This window comes from Uloborus diversus, chromosome 6, assembly GCF_026930045.1.
Source record: "Uloborus diversus isolate 005 chromosome 6, Udiv.v.3.1, whole genome shotgun sequence".
Lineage (NCBI taxonomy): Eukaryota > Metazoa > Arthropoda > Arachnida > Araneae > Uloboridae > Uloborus > Uloborus diversus.
In genome coordinates this window covers 91741732-91759469 of record NC_072736.1, presented here as the reverse complement: position 1 = coordinate 91759469, position 17738 = coordinate 91741732, and the positions used below count along the sequence as shown (strand labels likewise).

Genomic DNA, 17738 nt, shown 5'->3' with positions numbered 1-17738 from the left:
AGGACAGTTACAGAATATTAACCCCCTCCCCTCCCCCATTGGATTTAGCGAACTCAATTCATGTAGCAAACACGTTTCAATGTTCTTCAAGCAAAAAACGTCCAAAACGTTCACTATAAAAGTACCTGGTGCTGTCAATTACAGTAGAATTCTATCAGAAAATTCTTTTATCTTTTTTCAAATCCAGACCAGGACTTGTTTTACAACATGTCCATTTCTTTTGCAGGCACCATGCAGTAACATACAGTCCTAAAACTTCATGCTGAAAGGGGAAGTTGATTTAGGGAGAAAAAATTGAAAATCAGGTTATTTAAGAAGAATTTAATTGCATGATGCTTTTTCATAGCTCAATATTAGGTTCTAATCTAGACTAAGGATCAAGTGAAAACATTTGTATTGGTTTTTCTTCTTTCTTTTTTGATACTGCTATTTATTGCATTACTTTTATAATGATACATTTTATCACCCCGCCCCCTTCCTTCAAAAAAAAAAAAAAAAACAGCAAAAATTATTTAGTGCTTCATGATTTTTATTTTTATAGTATTTACACATTTCTTAGTACAAAACAAAGAATATTGCATCGGTTCATTCGGTAGCAGGCAACATTACCTCAAAGCATCCAACTGTGATTGGATTGTCTCCAACTAAAAGGAAAAAATAAATTTCAATGTAAGAATTAAGAAAATTGAAATAAATCAGCATTCATAACTTTCAAATAAACTTTGCAGTAGCATATAAAGTGGTGGTTTATAGACATTAAAAGGGCTATGTAATCAAGCTTTGTTTCTGCATTAAGTTTACTAAAATCATTCATGAATCTAAGAAAGAGGGAAAATTATGACACAGAACAATATACAGTAAAAATTTTTTAAGTGTGCAAGAAATCTGTAATTTTTTTTTTAATTTTGATTTACAGTCAGCATTTTCAAATATAAATACAAAAATGATGACTAGCAATAGGTTCTGGGTGCTTTTCTGCAAAAACTTTTGATAAAATGAAGGTAAGTTGCAAAAAGTCAAGTTACTTATTATGAAAGTAACTAACAATAATAAGTTGCATTTTTGTTTTTGAAGCATATGAACTGGATCTTCAATTCCAAGTCAAATTTTACCTGATCGTAGAAAGCATACAGCTCTTCATGAGAAAATTCCATAGCAAGCTTTTCATTTTCTTCATCTGACTTTAAATTCAGCTCAATCAAACCAACAGGAGTTTTTAACTTTGACACAGAAGACTGGGCCAGTTGCAAATGAATTTCCCAATTCACGTCTGTTAACTGGAAAATTATATTTAAGTCATAAATATGTTTTAATTCTTCAAAAGAAATTTTAAGCATACACTAAAAGTTGACAGTCAATACAAAATCTAAAAAATATATTTTTTTCTAATTGTCTTTTGAATGACAACTTAATCTATACAATTAATAGCTGTGGACTTGTTTCAGTAACCATAGAGTTAGATTTAGGCGGAAGCCATTCTTATGGTCTCCATCGTCTAGACAAGCATTTTTTAAGCTATGTTTTGTTGAACCCTAGTACTCCTCAAAACTTTCATGCTTTCTTTTAATCGGTGTTTTCTGCATGAACAGCAGAGAAAATATTGGAATGAATTGTGGATTTAAATCCCAATAATCGTTGATGAACAATATTTTTCTCATTGTCAATGCATATCACTTGCAATCACGGGTATGTATGAAACAGGGTTCTTAACAAAAGTTTCTCTGGGTATACCAATAAAAGGAAAAAAAGGGCTTTTATACTGCTGTGCTAAGCACAAAAGTTGTATCTGCAGTTGAGTTCAAAACGAGAAATTGCCATTGAAAGTTTTGCACCGTTGCAAAATATATTTGATGTGGATTCAATTTTTTAAGAATATTTTTTTAAATATTAACCATTGACATCACCTGGGGACCGTAACTGAATTTTGATTAAAAAAAAATGTAGATACGACTTTTGTGCTTAGCACGTCAGTATAAACTTGATGCTAAACTTCACATGAGAACTCAACTTTCATACATTAAGCAGATATCTATTATAAGGTAAGTACTACACATCTCATTGAAATTTAAAATTAAAGTTTTGGTTGAAATGAGTTGTTTGAAGTTATTTGAAGATTTTTTTTTTCTTTTTTCTAAATTGTTTAATTTACTTTTTGAAGCCAATAATTACTATTTGAAACAATACTTATTTTTATTCCAAGTAAAGCATCTTCAGAATGCTGCATTCAAACTGTACTATTGAAGAAATTTTGGGGTTCCACCAAAACAGTGAACCTTAAAAATGGTTCACAATCAATGAAATTAAGAAACGCTGTTCTAGCTCTATATTTGTGAGAAATATTAATTAAAATCTACATTACTGAAACGCGCATCTACATATCATCCAGGATTGTTATGGGATGTCATTCCTGAAACTCATCAAGTACAATGAGAATTGTGTGAGACCCCTGATGCAAAGGTTTCCCCAAGCACACAGCTAAATGCAAACAGCCACTGATGGTGGTTGCTTGGGAAGAGACAGCTCATTTATTTGAAGAAAATCATTAGCAACATCAGTGGTATAGAGTGAGGTGAGGTTAATGCGCTGAATTTTCATTTTAAAATGAGTGTTTTGAAGCCTATTTTTATCTTCAAGATAATACTTAACATTGATGTGAAAAAAAAAATTGCCTTGAAAAGAAACAATTATATGAACTTCACACTACTTTCTAGCTTGTTCATTAAATAATTGTTATTTGGGTGCATGTAGTTACGTATGTGCATCTCAAGTAACAAACTTCTTGAATGCATATTTTTCAAAAACTTTCCGATGCTAATTAAATTATCATAAACATAGAGACTGGAAATATCAAATGTAAACAAATGTGATGATTTTGTTGGTGCTTGAGAAACTGAAACTGCATAAATAAAAACTATATCATATGGAACTTATAAAAGGAACAAAACTACAGTGTAATATATAGCAAGTATTTCACACTTAAATGCATAAATACTAGAAAATATAGGAAAACCTTCAAAAAATTAACAAGAGTAAATGATTCATTTTACATTGTCGTTTTAAAATAGATCCGTTTTTATTGAGAGGATTCCCCTTTTAAAAATTCAACCAAATCAAATATTCTGCCTTTCATGGGAATTTTTTCTTAAAAGAAATTGATCGAATGCCTTTCAAGAATGAACTGGAACTTTTTTCATCACAGATAAATGAAATAAGGGTGGGAAGGCAACAATATTATTTGGTTACATTAAATTTTGCTCATTTCCAAAGTAAACGTTTGTGTTCAGTGCTATCTTTATTTCACAACTTTATTGAAAATTTTAAAAATTGCTTATTTTTAATTCACTAAATATTTTAAAATTTAATAAACATTTGAAACTGTAATCAACAATAAATTTTATTCTTAGCAAAACAGCACAAACGCAGAAAGTCAACTTAAAAATATTTAAAAAAAAATTTAAATAAAAAATAAAATACATTTATAAATTTTAATACAATGATTAATTTAATTCATAAACTGAAATTGTAAATCATTTACCAACCTGTTTGGAAGCTAGAGAAGTCTTTTTTAGTTTTTCAGTAATACTTTTAGCATGAATAACCCATGTCTGAACAATTGAAGAAGTCTAAAATTAAGATAAATATAAATTTGAAAAAAAAAAAAAAAAATAAATATTTGAAGTAAAAATATCACAAAGAAATTATTTATTTTCAATTAAAAGCAATACAATTGCAGCAAGAAATAAAATGCATTTTTATTCTTCTCATTCAGTTATTCAAATGTCCTACTTTTACAACAGATTAAAAATGATATTTCTTGCAGTCACTCAAATAACCAGATGAAAGGGCGCCTCAATGGAACGTCACATGAAGTCACTGTGACTAACTCAAAAAATTTCCTTATTTGGCAAATTTTGCTATGAATTCAGCAAATTTGGAACCAACATTGTTACACATGAAATACACCACCAACTCAGTCATTCCACCCGAGGACTGCAGTTTCGTGCTTATTAGCACTCGTCAGCCCAGCTTAGGAAGCAACTGAGCTGGAGGTGGAAAACCTCTTAAGTAAGCCAAGAGTGCAAAAAAACTGGTAGCTAATATAGAATAGCACTGACCAGACAAGTGACCGAAGCAATGATTCGGTTCAAATGGAAGATTGAAGGCAAGGCATGGTATTTTCAGTAAGTTACCGCCCTATAGCCAGGGATAAGGCAGAAATACAAACCAGTTTGTTTGGCGCTCTTGGCTACTTAAGAGGTTTTCCACCTCCAGCTGAGTCACTTCCTAAGTTGCGCTGATGAGTGCAAGGCCGTATCCAGAGGGGGGGCCTGACGGGCCCGGCCCCCCCCGAAACCCGCAATGTTTTGTACCGTAAAACAGAAGAAGCTTTTTTTTTTCTTTTTTTTTTAATTCCTATTGTCAGAAAAGGAAAATAACAATTTTTTTTTTAATTCTTAATTTTGCTACTATTCAAAATTTATAATATTTTGAAGAAATACAGAAAAAGCAGTTCTTGTTCTCATTAGCTGCAAGGCACACTTGAAATTTAGACCTTTAATTAGGACTTCCTGCTCTCTTTGCCAATTCAATTCAGGGCAGTCCAGGGTCAAGGCAGGCCCTTTGTCAGTTCGGTAGTCTTTTCAAGTCTACTTCTGTGCACTTCCTCCTCCAGACGCGTGCACAGAAATTTTGGGGCTGTCACAAATGCTTTTTTTTGGGCCCCCTCCATATTGTTTACCCATATTTTCAACCCTAGGTTTAAAAATATTGGGCCCCATTTAAGCTCGGGCCCGGGCCAACAGGTGTCCCTTCTCCCCTCTGTGCACGACCCTGCCCTCCTTCCCCTAAAACTCTTATAAAACATACACTGTACTGATTTCGAGCCGGGGACTCCCCAAAGGCTGGGCCCCTAGTTTCCGATTAGGCGAGTATCTTGTTAACAAGATGTGCCAAATTCAGCTCCTTGATACATCCTGAGTAAAAAATGCAAAAATCACGATTCTCGCGTTTCTGTAGCATAATTTTCAAGATCATTTTTGTGACTGATATGTTTCTTGTCTTGCATTTATTTAATGCCGAATTCAGTATCATGGAAGTTCTTTTGTTATTGCTTGTTTTTTTTCCCTTACTTCTACTGCATACTGTTAATACCTTAAAGTATGAGAAAAAAATAACACTTAGTACTCTACTCTCTTTCATTTTCTGCACTACTTGTGATTTAAAAAAAAAAGTTTGTTTTGAGAAATATTTCGTTGCATTTATTTTTTACTTAAAACGGGTGTGTCTTACAAAGTTATAATCGTTTTGTAAGACTGTGCAATCAACTTCTGAAAAGTGTAAATAAAAAGCTTCAAATAATTTCAACTGTTCAAGAGTCTTTGAAAATTATTTAAGTTTTTGAAATTCCTTGAAAAGTTCTTCAATTTTGTATTTTATCAAGAAAATAAAGTATGAATTGTCCAAAGGACCAGAATATTACTCTTCCGTTCTTATTTTCTGAATGTCTACACCATTTCTTTTAAACTGTTTTGTACATTTTTCATACTGTAGGGCAGTTAATGGAAAAAAAATAGGGGGTAGGGGGAGTGATCAAAAATAAACTTCACTAAAAGCCAATATGAGCAGATGGCGGGGTGCTTCTCTTTTCTCCTCTCTCGTTTTTCCTTTCTGTCCATTAAGTTCCATGATTTGTCGAGCAAGCAATTTTTATTTTGTGTGATCTTGATTTGCAAAAGAATGTATAACTTTTAAAAGACTTTGTTTGTCTATTTTTTTTTTTATATTTTTGTTGTCTCAATTACCTAATATAAGTCCTCAAAATACAGAATTTTCTACATCCGACTTAAAGGGACACTCTCCTGTTATCCTTATCACTACAAGGTGAATAAGAAAAATAATAAGAAATTAAAATAACAACGGTCCAATCATTAAAAATCGAGACAAAAAGTCTTCTATGTTAACATTTTTATGCGTTTGGTGTTTCTATATATACTATTTGTGTGTGTGTGTGTGTGTTAGGGCAATGTGCTAATCCGGGCCCCTCCCGAAAAAAATTTCTGGATACGGCCTTGGATGAGTGCTAATAAGCACCAAACTGCAGTCCTCAGCTGGAATGACTGAGTTGGTGGTGCATTTCATGTATTTCTGCCTGAGCCGTGGCTATAGGACTGTAACATACTGAAAATATTGTTACTCTTTTTTTAAAAAAATTCAATTGCTTTTAATGATCCCTAATGTTTCTTCTCATTAGATGTTATGTACGCAGGGGCCTGCACATGGGGGAAAGGGGGGGGGAGAAAGGACAACTGTTGGCCCAGCCTGAGCCTGAAACGGGCTCGAGATTTTTAAAATCAGGGTGAAGTATATGTAAGGACGCAGGGGTATGGAGGGGGTCGTAAAAGTCATTTGTGATAGGCCCCAAATTTTCTATGCACTCCCTGTATGTAAGTATGATAATATGCATGCAAGGTTGTATTTAATCATTTGGTATAAGTAGAATTTCCTTCAGAATTGAAATGTTTCTCCTACTGAAAATTGTAGTTTGGGGCACCTCACCCAGATGGTAGTGATAATCAAGGAAACAAGTTATGAAGACTACTAAAACAACAGTAAAATACTACATTTAATAACATTTTAAACTTATGTACCAACTCATTAAATCAAAAGGCAAGCAATGTCCATATGTAAGCAAAATAACTAAAGGGCTATCAAGGTAAAACCTAAAGATCATAAACTGGATCTGTAAAACTTTAGAAAAGATGAAATATTTATTAGCATATTGAAAACAAATTGCTTATGAGAATTTAATAACTCCCTTTCTAGTTTATTATACAAGTGTTCCTTGTATAATATGGCACTTTTACAAAATGGTTTTGATACTACACGGTACAAAATTTCTGACTATTACAACATGGGATTGACTTATCAATGTGGGCTTGGTATTTGATACAAGTTTTGTACCGTATATATTTACCAGTACAAAACTTGAATTTAATACTACTTCCATTCACTAAAAAAAGAGGTTGATATTAACTGTTAAAAGATTTTTTCTTAGTTTTTAAGGAACTGATACGAAAAATTGCGTCTGTCTCTGGCTCGAAAGTTTAGTTTCCCCATATACTTTAATGATGAACCACGATTTTTGTGAAGAGTCCGTTAACGAACCCAAGTTTCCTCTGGCCAGACCCCCAAGATAGTGCAATTTTTTAAACTAACAATTGGTAACTCAATATATACTACACTGAGTATTTCGTACTTTTTTAAAATTGCAATTTAATTAAAAATTACAAGTTTGTTAAATATAGTGTTAATTAAGATTAATTTTGGATTCATACATTGGATGGTCAGATTTTCTCTTATTCTTTTCATTTGTTGAGATTATCTTTTTTATTTTATGTTATAGTATTTCACATATAAGAAATACTTATAGAATGTTTGAAAGTAACAAATACTTTTGAATGTAAAACAGAACATATGAAACTTTTGAAATGGAGAATATTCCAGTATAGTTTTAAAATGCAAATATGTATAAAAAAAAAAACTACAATGAATACATCACACTACATCTATAAAAAGAGTGAAGAATGTCTCTATTAGACTAATTGCTAGACAATAGCTTCTTATCACGTATTCATACAATTAGCTTTTTTACCAAAATAAAACTTATAAAACTGTATTTGTATTTTACAAAAAAAAAAAAAAAAAAAGTTTTTTAAAGAACTCCAAAAATTTAATAATACAAAACAGAATACTTAAGTGTCACATAATTGATACAACAAATGATAAAAAGCTTTCGGATTAAAATTTTTGAGCACACTATCATATTGGCGACAAAAGTTCATCTTTGCACTGAAATAATGGAGAAGTATGACACAAATTGCAAAAATATTGCCGGCACAAGTTTTGATAACTGTTGAAAAATAAAACACTCGTCGGCAATATTTTTCAGCTAGTGATTTGATTATTTATTTTTTTATCATGCACCATCATATTGGTGAAATGAGAACATATTACATAACATTCAATATAGAATTGAATTTCACCCTTAAAAGGTTCATAAAGATAACACCCTTTTATAATAAATAAAATTAGTTACCTTTTCCTCATTGATGTCAATTTGTTGAAGTTGTTGAGTCAATACAGATGGTTTTGCAGTATGATATGCTGCCTGGAGAATAAAAATAAATAAATAAAACATTGACACAAACATATAATGAATATTCACAAAATTTTGAACATGATTTCAAATAAAAATTATGAAAATGGAGTAAAACAAATTATTGCTCATTGAAATTAATTACAGTTGAACCTCGTTAACCTGCCAACCTTAGTGACAGGCCGAAAGTTGGCGGAAGTTGAGTTGGCAGTTTAACAAGTTTTCCCTAATCCTGCATAAATGCATGTTTTCATGAAAATATATTTGAAAACAAGTATTTTCCTTTCCAAATGAAAAGAAAAGAAAAAAAAAAAAACAGCCATTGGTTTTCCTGCAATTAGTCACCAATGCTTCTTTGGCTATTCCCCCCTCCTCCCCGCAGAGTTTGAAAATGATTAGCTATAAATTAATGACTTGCAGATTGATTTTAATTCTCAAACACCCAAACTAGAATTTTTTCCTTGCATGTTCAACATTGTTTTCGACATCTTTATGGAATGAAGCAAAATAATGTCATGTTCCAGGTTTGTGATACAAACTGTCGTTTCACTGAAGTCTGCATACAATATGAATTACATGTTAATTCTTAACACCCCCTCTCTCTCCCGCCCAGAACAGAAGAGGGGTCAAGAATGAATGATTCCATAGCAGAGTAGTGAAATGTCAAAATAAAAAGGTTGAAAGGGGTGAGAGAGCTGATAAGTTCAAGTTCAAAATTCTTGAAGATGTTGGAAACAATGCAACTCCCTTAGGTGACTGAGGGCAACAGGGGGCGGATTTAACAGAAAAATATAAGAAAGCTGGACACTTTCACCTGGTGGTTAATCTAGGTGCATTTGTATGCAGGGCCGCCAAGAGCTCAACCGGGCCCCGGGGGGAAATAGTGACTTGTGAGCCTCCACTCCAACCACTTAAAAGAAAGAAAATCCTGTTGACGCTTATCAACTCTTATTTACATTTCAGTAACCTCAAGTGTGCCTTCTATACCACGACATCTGCTATAGTAAGCCTAGGAGTCATACCATGAGTCTGTGTACAGTGGAGAAACGGAATCATATTTGGTAATTTTTCTTCGTAAAAAACATGAAGAAGCTGGTTGAATTAAAAAAAAAAAGCTAACCACTCTAATGTTAAACAAACATCGGGGTTTAAGCTGAGTTCAAAAGTTGTATAGCATAACAGATAAAATTGAGGAAAAAGATTTAGCAAAATGCTGAAATGCTACACGTTCTCATCTTTCAAAAGGCCTTAATGTGCTTCATCTCCAGTTGAAAATTTAATTCTAATTTCCTTTACTTCTTAAAAGAAATACATATAGCAGCTGTTTTTTTTAATGTAAATAAAAAATCTTGGATTATATGCTTACCATTAAGAAAATACATGTTTGGTTTTTAAAACGTTGCAAGTCCCCTCCTCCCAATAATGCATTTATTGGTGGGACATAATGCCTATTAAGACTAGATATTGTTCAACTTGACAATAATTTAAACATTTAAGCTAAGATTTAAAAAAGATTAAGTTAACTATCGTCATGCGTGCTTCTTCTCTCGAATCAGTTTCCTTTTTTAATGAATTAAATATTTTTATTTTAGCTAAAAATCGAAAATACTTAGCATTATTTACTTAATTGAGATAGTCTTTTTGCATTTTGCGAAAAATGCAACTGTAGCAGAAACTCTGTCCGACACTTTCAAAATTCTTGAAGTCATTCATTTTTTTTTCAAATGCATGTATAGCAAAAGAGAAAGAGGGTCTAGATTTTTGTTTGGATGGGAGGGGGGGGGGACTGTCATTACTAGTACGTACAATCAAATTTAGAGAATTGCATTGAACATGGAAAGCGAAATAACCATATGAACCTACAATCATAAGTGTAACATTTGCAAAGGTCCTCCTCCCCAGGAAAATGTTCGAAATTATAGTTCTAAAACTAGTTTACACGAACACAGGAAAGAGAAGGAGGAGAGGTTCAGTTACTTTTATGAAAGGTTAAAGCTCGTGGACTCTGCTCTTGAAGTTTCTTGAAATTGAAGTCCTAAACATCAAGTTTTTGGCGATTTTTAATGAGAGGAAAGGGGGGGGGGGATCGGGATGCTCTCAAATTTATGAAAACTGGAAATGAAGTATCCTAAAAATGCTAAGTTGTAAACCCTCCTTGTTAAAGTTTTAGAAACAGAAGAGGTTTGGGCAATCTTTCCCTGGATAATTTTTGAATTTGAGTCCTTAAAAACGCAATCATAAAGCTCTATTTTTTAAACGTTAGGGAAAAGGTTTGGATTCGTAGCCCCTTCGCCGGAGGTTTTTCGGAATTGAGAATCCAAAAACGAAATTTTTTATGATCATTAGTTATGTGAAGAGGACAGTTGGTTGGCACTCCTCTGAAATTGTTTTTTGAATTTAAAATCTCAAAAACCCATTTGTTGTCTACTTTTGAGGAAGGTATGGGGTGGGGTTCAGGGCTCTTTCCGCAGTAGTCCCAAGATTAAGCCCTAAAAATGCAATTACAGGACATCTTTTAGGATAAGGGCTGAAGTTTAGATGAATCTCTCACAACAGAAATTATTTGAAATTTAAGTTCTAAAAGCGGAATTTTGGACGATTTTAGATAATGTTAGAGGGAGGTGAATTCGGAACTCTTTCGTGGAAATTTATAGGGATGGCAGTCCCTCAACCAAAATGACAGATAATCTTAGAGGATGTCGTGGGATCAGGTATTTTAATATAAAGTGGTGGTGGGGGGGGGGGGGTGCTGCAATCCTATAGCTCTTTGCCTGGATTAACCACTGTGCTCAAGTCAGGGGCGGCATTTCAGCATTTCATTTGGGGGGTCGAGTTTCTTAAATATGAATTACCACAGTATGGAACCAAAACACATATTGGTTAACAGCAAGTAATCATAAGGTTTAAAATTAATAAAAATAAGTGTTCCAAAACAATTTAAATATTATGACAAAATCCGTAGTTCGTTTTAGAATATGTTATGCAACCAAGTGTTTTGGTATTACAATTTTTACCTATTAATAAAGTTTTGATGCTTAATTTTTTAAATACGAAAGACCAGGAAATCTTGTTACTAATCCAGCAATGCAGTGTCATGCTCTTTTTTCAGCTAAGTTTTTTTCCCCCTATTGTGCTTCCAAAATATTTCTCTTACCTCCTGAAGCACAAAAATGATTTTTCTCTATGAGATGAACTGATTGGAATGGTTGAAAAATAATTGAAGAAACTAAGTTACGTATTAAAACACTTTTCACATCTTGCTCCTCAAAAATCACCCAGGTAACTTTAAAAATTGTGATGATCGTCATTTTTCATCATAGAATAGTCTATTCTAGGCTAGTTTCTAAGCAATTCATCTTGCCTCATGCAATGAATTTTATTCCTAATTGAAACAATTTATTTTTTGCTTTCAACATCCAATCCAGATAATATAGGGTCAACAATACAGGAAAATATTTATCATCAAATCTTGTGTTAATTTCATTAGAAACTGAATCTATTATTTTATACAATATGTTACATCAATGTGGTTTGACTTTACGTCATGTGCATTTTGGTCACCTCTTCTAAATTCATTTGAATATTCTTTGTACCATTTTAAAATTCTCTGGAGTAAGAATTTTTTTGAAAAAATCCATGCTTGGTTGAAATATACATCCAGGTGAAATTTAAAAATAATTTCAATTCTAGCTTACACTGAAGCTTGAACAGTCCAAACAGGGCCGGATTTGGAAGTGTGGAGGCCCCGGGGCAACGAAGGAGTGGAGGTCCCTAATCAGGGTTCGAAAAAGATCATCATATTTTCGAAAATATCCGATACTTTGATATATATCCGAATATTTTGATATATATGTATATATCCGATATTCTCGATCGGCAGTTTAATGGTAAATACATCCAGAAGTAACTGATATTTATTTTTTTATTTAGGATATTTTGTAAAAATTTTATTGTGGGGGACCCCTTTGTTGTGGAGGCCCCAGGGCAGTAGCCCCGCCTGCCCTCCCCTAAATTCGGCCCTGAGTCCGAAAATTAAGGTTAGCTGATTGAAGATGTTTTGAGAGTAAAGCATTGTTCAAAAACTCTCCGCAATACAAACAAAACGAATAAAAATTCATATGAAGACATGTTAAAGAACATTAGTTTCTTCATTATTGAAAGAGTTGTTTTCCAAAATTATTGCTTTGAAATTATCGAGAAGGGTTTTTATGGTTTAAGAGACCATCTTGTGTTGCCTCTTGAAGACCCTCTTGTGTCACGCTGAGATTGCATTGTTTAAGACGCCACAGAAAAGATATTTGTTGATGTGAGATATTTTTTTCAAAAATCCTATGTACTTTTAAGACGTATCTAATGAAAGTATACTATGCATTGAGCAGTTGAAATGTCTTTCTAGCAGAAGAAAGTGATGAACACTCATTGAATAGACACACTTAAATTTTAAGCGTCACAATTAATGTAAAATACCAAGGCATTTAGTGAAAATCATGCAGCCACACCACTGCATGGGCCTCTCATAACCGTCGTTACACAGAGCACACAAGAATGAAATATTTAGCCTATATGAGGTTTACCTCTTTAGTTCAAAGTAACCACGATTCTTCATCAGTTTTTTCTGTTTTGAAAAGGTCGGTAAAGGCTTGATGAATTTCTAATTATTTAAAAAAATGGAAAACACTTGCTCATGTCTGAAAATATGCCGAGTCTCTTTAACCATTATGGAGAACCAGCAAGATTCTTTTTTCATGAACATTGATTTGCGATTTACGTAAATTGAATTTACTCGTTTTTTATCATTCCTCTCAAAAAATTTAGGGGTGCGACCTCCCCCTCTCGACCCCCCTATTTGCCGCCTATGGCTCATGTATTGATACTACTCTAAAATGTTATTTCCCCCTATGTATTTTAACTTTTAAACTATGCAGTGATACATTTCTTGATGTAGCGATAGTGTCGCTACCTCATGAGAAATGCTTGGGGGTTGAGATCCCCCAACCTTGACACCACCCAACTGTGTTCCACACCCGGGTAAAAGGAGGAAAGCACGAGACGAAAGGAGCACTCGCTGTTTGTCATAGTGGATCCACTACTGGTTGCTTTTGTTCCCAATATCTCTGCAAGATAGCTCTCCAAGGAACTGGTCCACAAGCACTTGATGCTGTGAACATGCAGATGTTGAATAATGGGCTAAAATGTTGAATGAGAGATATTTTTGCTTTTCTAACGCCAAAAAGAAATTCAGTTAGCAGCATATACTATGAATTTTTTTTTTCTTTTTGTGGAAGCGCTCGGGCCCCCTTTCGGGTTAGGCCCCAGAGATTTTGCTCCTCCTGCCCCCCCCCCCCCCATCTCGGCGGCACTGTTTGTATGGGACATTAGTAGCAGAGTTGTGTGACAGTTCATGATTTCTCTCTGTGCCTCATCATGGATATTCACTCTCCTAAATAGCTTCTCTCCAAGTTTGAATCATTTGTCCTGGTCTTTCAAGATGATGGTTTAGACAGTAATATTATCATATCTAGTGTGCAGTTTCTATTAAAAATCAGTGTTGGTTGGGGTGGAAAGCAGGGTGGCGGTTTAAGGAGGAAATTTGTATTGCATTTCTATCCAGAAGGGATTTTCAGTCTTTCTTGGCGAACTAAGAGGGTGGTAGTTTGCAGGAGGGGGGGGGGACGGTTTAACCAGGTTCGACTGTACATATGAATTGTCTGAAAAGTCAAAACTGCAGTTAAAAAGGAAAGTTCACAGAGAATTAAAAATCATCATCAAAATAATTAATCGGCAGCCCAAAGCCACATTTTAAAAATTAAAATCTAACTCTCTATTTACATCCAAAAATGACTGATGCCCCTTCCCTTTTTGGAAATACAGGTTCAGAACTCTACTAAATACAGCACTGACTACAAACTAAAGCACTGATGTACAAGACACAGGTCCAAGTACTTGTTGCCTTTTTAAGCTCTAAAATTTTCACATATAAGGTAGTGAGAAGCAAAGGGATGCAAGCGGCAAAATTAAAAATTTGGAGGTAACCAGTACAAATGGTAGGTGAACCTCTCCTCTGTCTTGGGGCAAGAGATTGTACTAGTAGCCCTGGTAGGTGCTGCTGTACAGCATGATTTAGAAAAAAATTTCAATGAAATCCTACCTAGGATCTGAGCTTTAAAAACGTTTTTCTCAAAACTTAAAATAGTCCACTTGCATCCCTTTGCTTCTCACTTCCTCATATATGTGTTAAATTGACAGGAAGAAAAAAAAAATACCTGTTGAAAGATGAAAGTTAAAGTTTGAAGGATCAGTTTTAGTTGGTCTTGATCAACAGAAAGGGAAATTTCCAGTTTGGCACTTTCTTCTTTATTGAAAACTTCATCCTGTGAGTAGAAAAAGAAAGAAAATAAATAAAATGATGGATATGATATAAATATAGACCAAGAAGAGCAATGGAAGAAAGTACAAGAGTTTTAACTAAAGCTTTTGACTCAAAACAGTACGTTAAAAACTGTTTTAACATGACTCATGATTTTCAGAATGCATACAACCACCCCCAAAAATCAAGGCCCAGATCTATAAATTTGCCCCCCCCCCCTGGCAACAAAATCTGTAGGGCTTCTCCCCCAGAGGACAGCAGTGCATATTTGCAACCTTAATAAGTCTTAGTGCTTGTTTTTTTTCTTCCAATTTCTTGGGCCATCCAGCAACTTAAGGCCACCCCACACTACGGGATCTGCATGTACGCAGATTCGGGCCAGAAAAAAATCAGTAAAATAAAACAATAACGCAATTGCCACACTCAGTAAAGTTGAAAAACATTTTGGAGAGGACAATTTGTGAGAGTGAAAAAAAGATCAGATTTTATACTTAAAATCAAATGTTTCAAGAACTATTGTCATATTAGACATTCTAAAAGCTACACATGCAATATATATGAACTCCTCAGCAATGTTAATATTAAGAAAGAAAAAATAAGATACCTTTGAATACAACTTTTGTAGGATTCTGGTTAACAGCAGTGGAAATTTAGAGTTCTCTAGTTTGTTGATTAATACAACAGCTTTTTGAATCCTGGATTAAAGAAAATGTTCAACATTATATACAATTTCTTATCAAGTAATAAATTAAATTTGACAAAATAAATAAATAAATAAATAAATAATTCAAGCATTGAAGTATTTTATTGGATGCATAGAATATAATTTTAAATCTAAACTTCGTCCTTTAAATAGTGTGGTCTACACAAAATTATTAATTTTCAGACCCAAAAGTAGAGTATACTACTAAATTTGCAATGTACTTAGCAGAGCAGATGCCTGAATTGCAGAAAAATTCTCTGCAAATGAGTTGTGGAATTCTACAGATTTTCTACAAATATTTTCTAACTAGAGATCTAAATTTGCAGAAATTCTAGATTCCTTTAAATTAGAAGTAAATCTTCCCAAATTACGCTTATTCAGCTGAAAACTCATACAAAGTGCAGAGCTTTATGCATCACTTGCAGGAACTTTGGATTCACTTCGAATTTAAAGAAATCTACAGAATTTGCAAAATTACATCTTTAGAGAAGATATGTTCAGAAAATTTGTTGCTAATCACCTTTGACTGTCTGCACCTGTCTTATGCCCTTAAGCACCCTGGAAGACCAATTCGTACATGATTGGCTACATAAGGTAAAAAAGTTCCGTTCAACATCTTTGTGTAGCCATCTCTTGGCCACACTATTGGCCATGTGCAGTTTTTCTGAGGGAAAACACTGCTTCTAATGCGAAGAGGTAAATGGAATGGTGTCCGAATTCTTCAATGTTTAGAAGAACAGAGACAGCACTCTTAGGTGACGAGAATGGATACACACTACACTGTAGAGGGTTTTGCCTTTTCTGTCAAGAATATGTGCCTGAAATTTTGATTTTTATGCTTTTTTTCTGGAGATGGAATAAATAAAATGTTCCTTGCATGCTTCAGAAACGGTTTTGGAAAAAGATCAAGTTTCTACGTGTATCTAACAACTAGGGTTGCTTTAGGTCCTCAATTGTATTTTTTTTCTCAATACAAGAAAGATTGATGTATCAAGATGATATCTCTTTTTACCAGTTTTCGAACCGAACATAATGAAATACTAAAATAGCATTTGTTTGTTCAAATAAAATTTGAAGATAGTTATGGATTTGTTTGCTGATTGAGCTGTTTAATCTTTAATATTCGCACATATGTAGTAGTGTTTGCAGGCTCAACCCCGAAAATTTTTGTTAGGGATGCATTTTTAGACTATTTGGTGGTTAATAAGAGGAAGGTGAGGCTTGGAGGTCCTTGTCTGGAAGTTTTTTGAAATTAAAGTGTATATTTTTGAAAACACAATTGTTTGCTATCTGTGGATTCCTGAAGAGAAAGGATGAGACTCAGGAATTCTCCCCAGCCCAGTCCTTTATTAATATTAAAGCTTCAAAAGCGCAATTTAAAATATTTTTAGTGATGCTAAAAATCAGGGGGTTCAGGTCAACGCAATTGTAGGTTATCTTTGATGACGTAACAGAAGACATGGGGTTCAGAACTTTTCCCTAGAAACTTTTCGATGTAGGAGTTCCAAAAACAGTGTTTTATAGGATCTTTGAATGATGTTGAAAGATGAGGAAAGGACATGAAGGCTACTCTCCTGAAACTTTTTGAAATTGAAGTCTTGAAAAAACAGTTGTAAGTCATCTTTTATGATGTAGGGGGAAGAAACGGGGTTTGGACCTTTCCACCGGATATTGTTTAAAATTGGAGCCTTCAAATGCAATGGTTGGCCATCTTTGGTAGCGTTAAGGGAAGGGGTCAGGAGCTATCCCTCAACTTTTGAATGTTAAAGTTTCAAAAATGTAATGGAACTACAAGTAAAAAGTACAAGTAAAAAGTACTACAAGTACAAGTACACTAAATGTAGTGGAACTACTTTGATGATAGGGGAAAGGCTTGGGATCGGAGGATTACCCCCTGAATTTTTTGGAATTGAAGTTCTAAAATCTTAATTGAAGGTCCTCATTAACAACATTTTCGAAAAGGTTTTAATCTCGGCGATCTCTTCGGAATTAAAGTTCACAAAATTCAAAATTTTTGACGAACTTCTATGACATTGGAAAGAGGGGGTTGAGGGACTCTCCCCTGGAATATTTTTGGAATTAAAAACGCAAAAATACAATTGTGGGCGTTTTTTTTTGTGATCTGTTTGGGGGAGGGGAGGGAGTTTGGTGACCTTTTCCTGAAAATTTTTCGAATTGGCCAACTTTTGGGGGATGGGGGATCACCGAAATCGCCCCCCTGAGGATCCGCCTATGGGGGGGGGGGGAGACATTCATAACAGATCTCTGAAATGCAAAAAAAAAGGGAAGAAACAAGTCATTAAAAAAAAATAATCCCGGTGTAGGTGGTTTACATTAAACGAGCACTCATGTTTCAATTTCAATGAAACAAAACAAATTACGAAATTGAAAAATATTTATAAATACTTTGCATTCTTTATAAACATTTGAGAGGCCATTTGAGAAGAGATAAAATTTCGAACCAGTAGTTTAAAAATTTCACATCCTTTTCCCTTTAAAAACTATACAAACAC

General features: G+C 33.9%; 1 protein-coding gene across 1 annotated transcript in view; it reads right to left on the bottom strand.

Annotated features, from left to right (window-relative positions):
- Window positions 1-511: 511 nt before the first annotated feature.
- The window catches only part of LOC129223926 (COMM domain-containing protein 10-like), a 40276-nt gene continuing 23049 nt past the window's right edge, over window positions 512-17738 (bottom strand). Inside the window, exons 2-8 of the mRNA XM_054858306.1 lie at window positions 17632-17738; window positions 15127-15217; window positions 14419-14526; window positions 8096-8167; window positions 3540-3623; window positions 1113-1277; window positions 512-644 (exon numbers count right to left, since the gene is read on the bottom strand). Coding sequence (XP_054714281.1) covers window positions 606-644; window positions 1113-1277; window positions 3540-3623; window positions 8096-8167; window positions 14419-14526; window positions 15127-15217; window positions 17632-17663 — 591 coding nt within the window. The 5' untranslated portion in view covers window positions 17664-17738 and the 3' untranslated portion in view covers window positions 512-605. The remainder of the gene's footprint in view (window positions 645-1112; window positions 1278-3539; window positions 3624-8095; window positions 8168-14418; window positions 14527-15126; window positions 15218-17631) is intronic.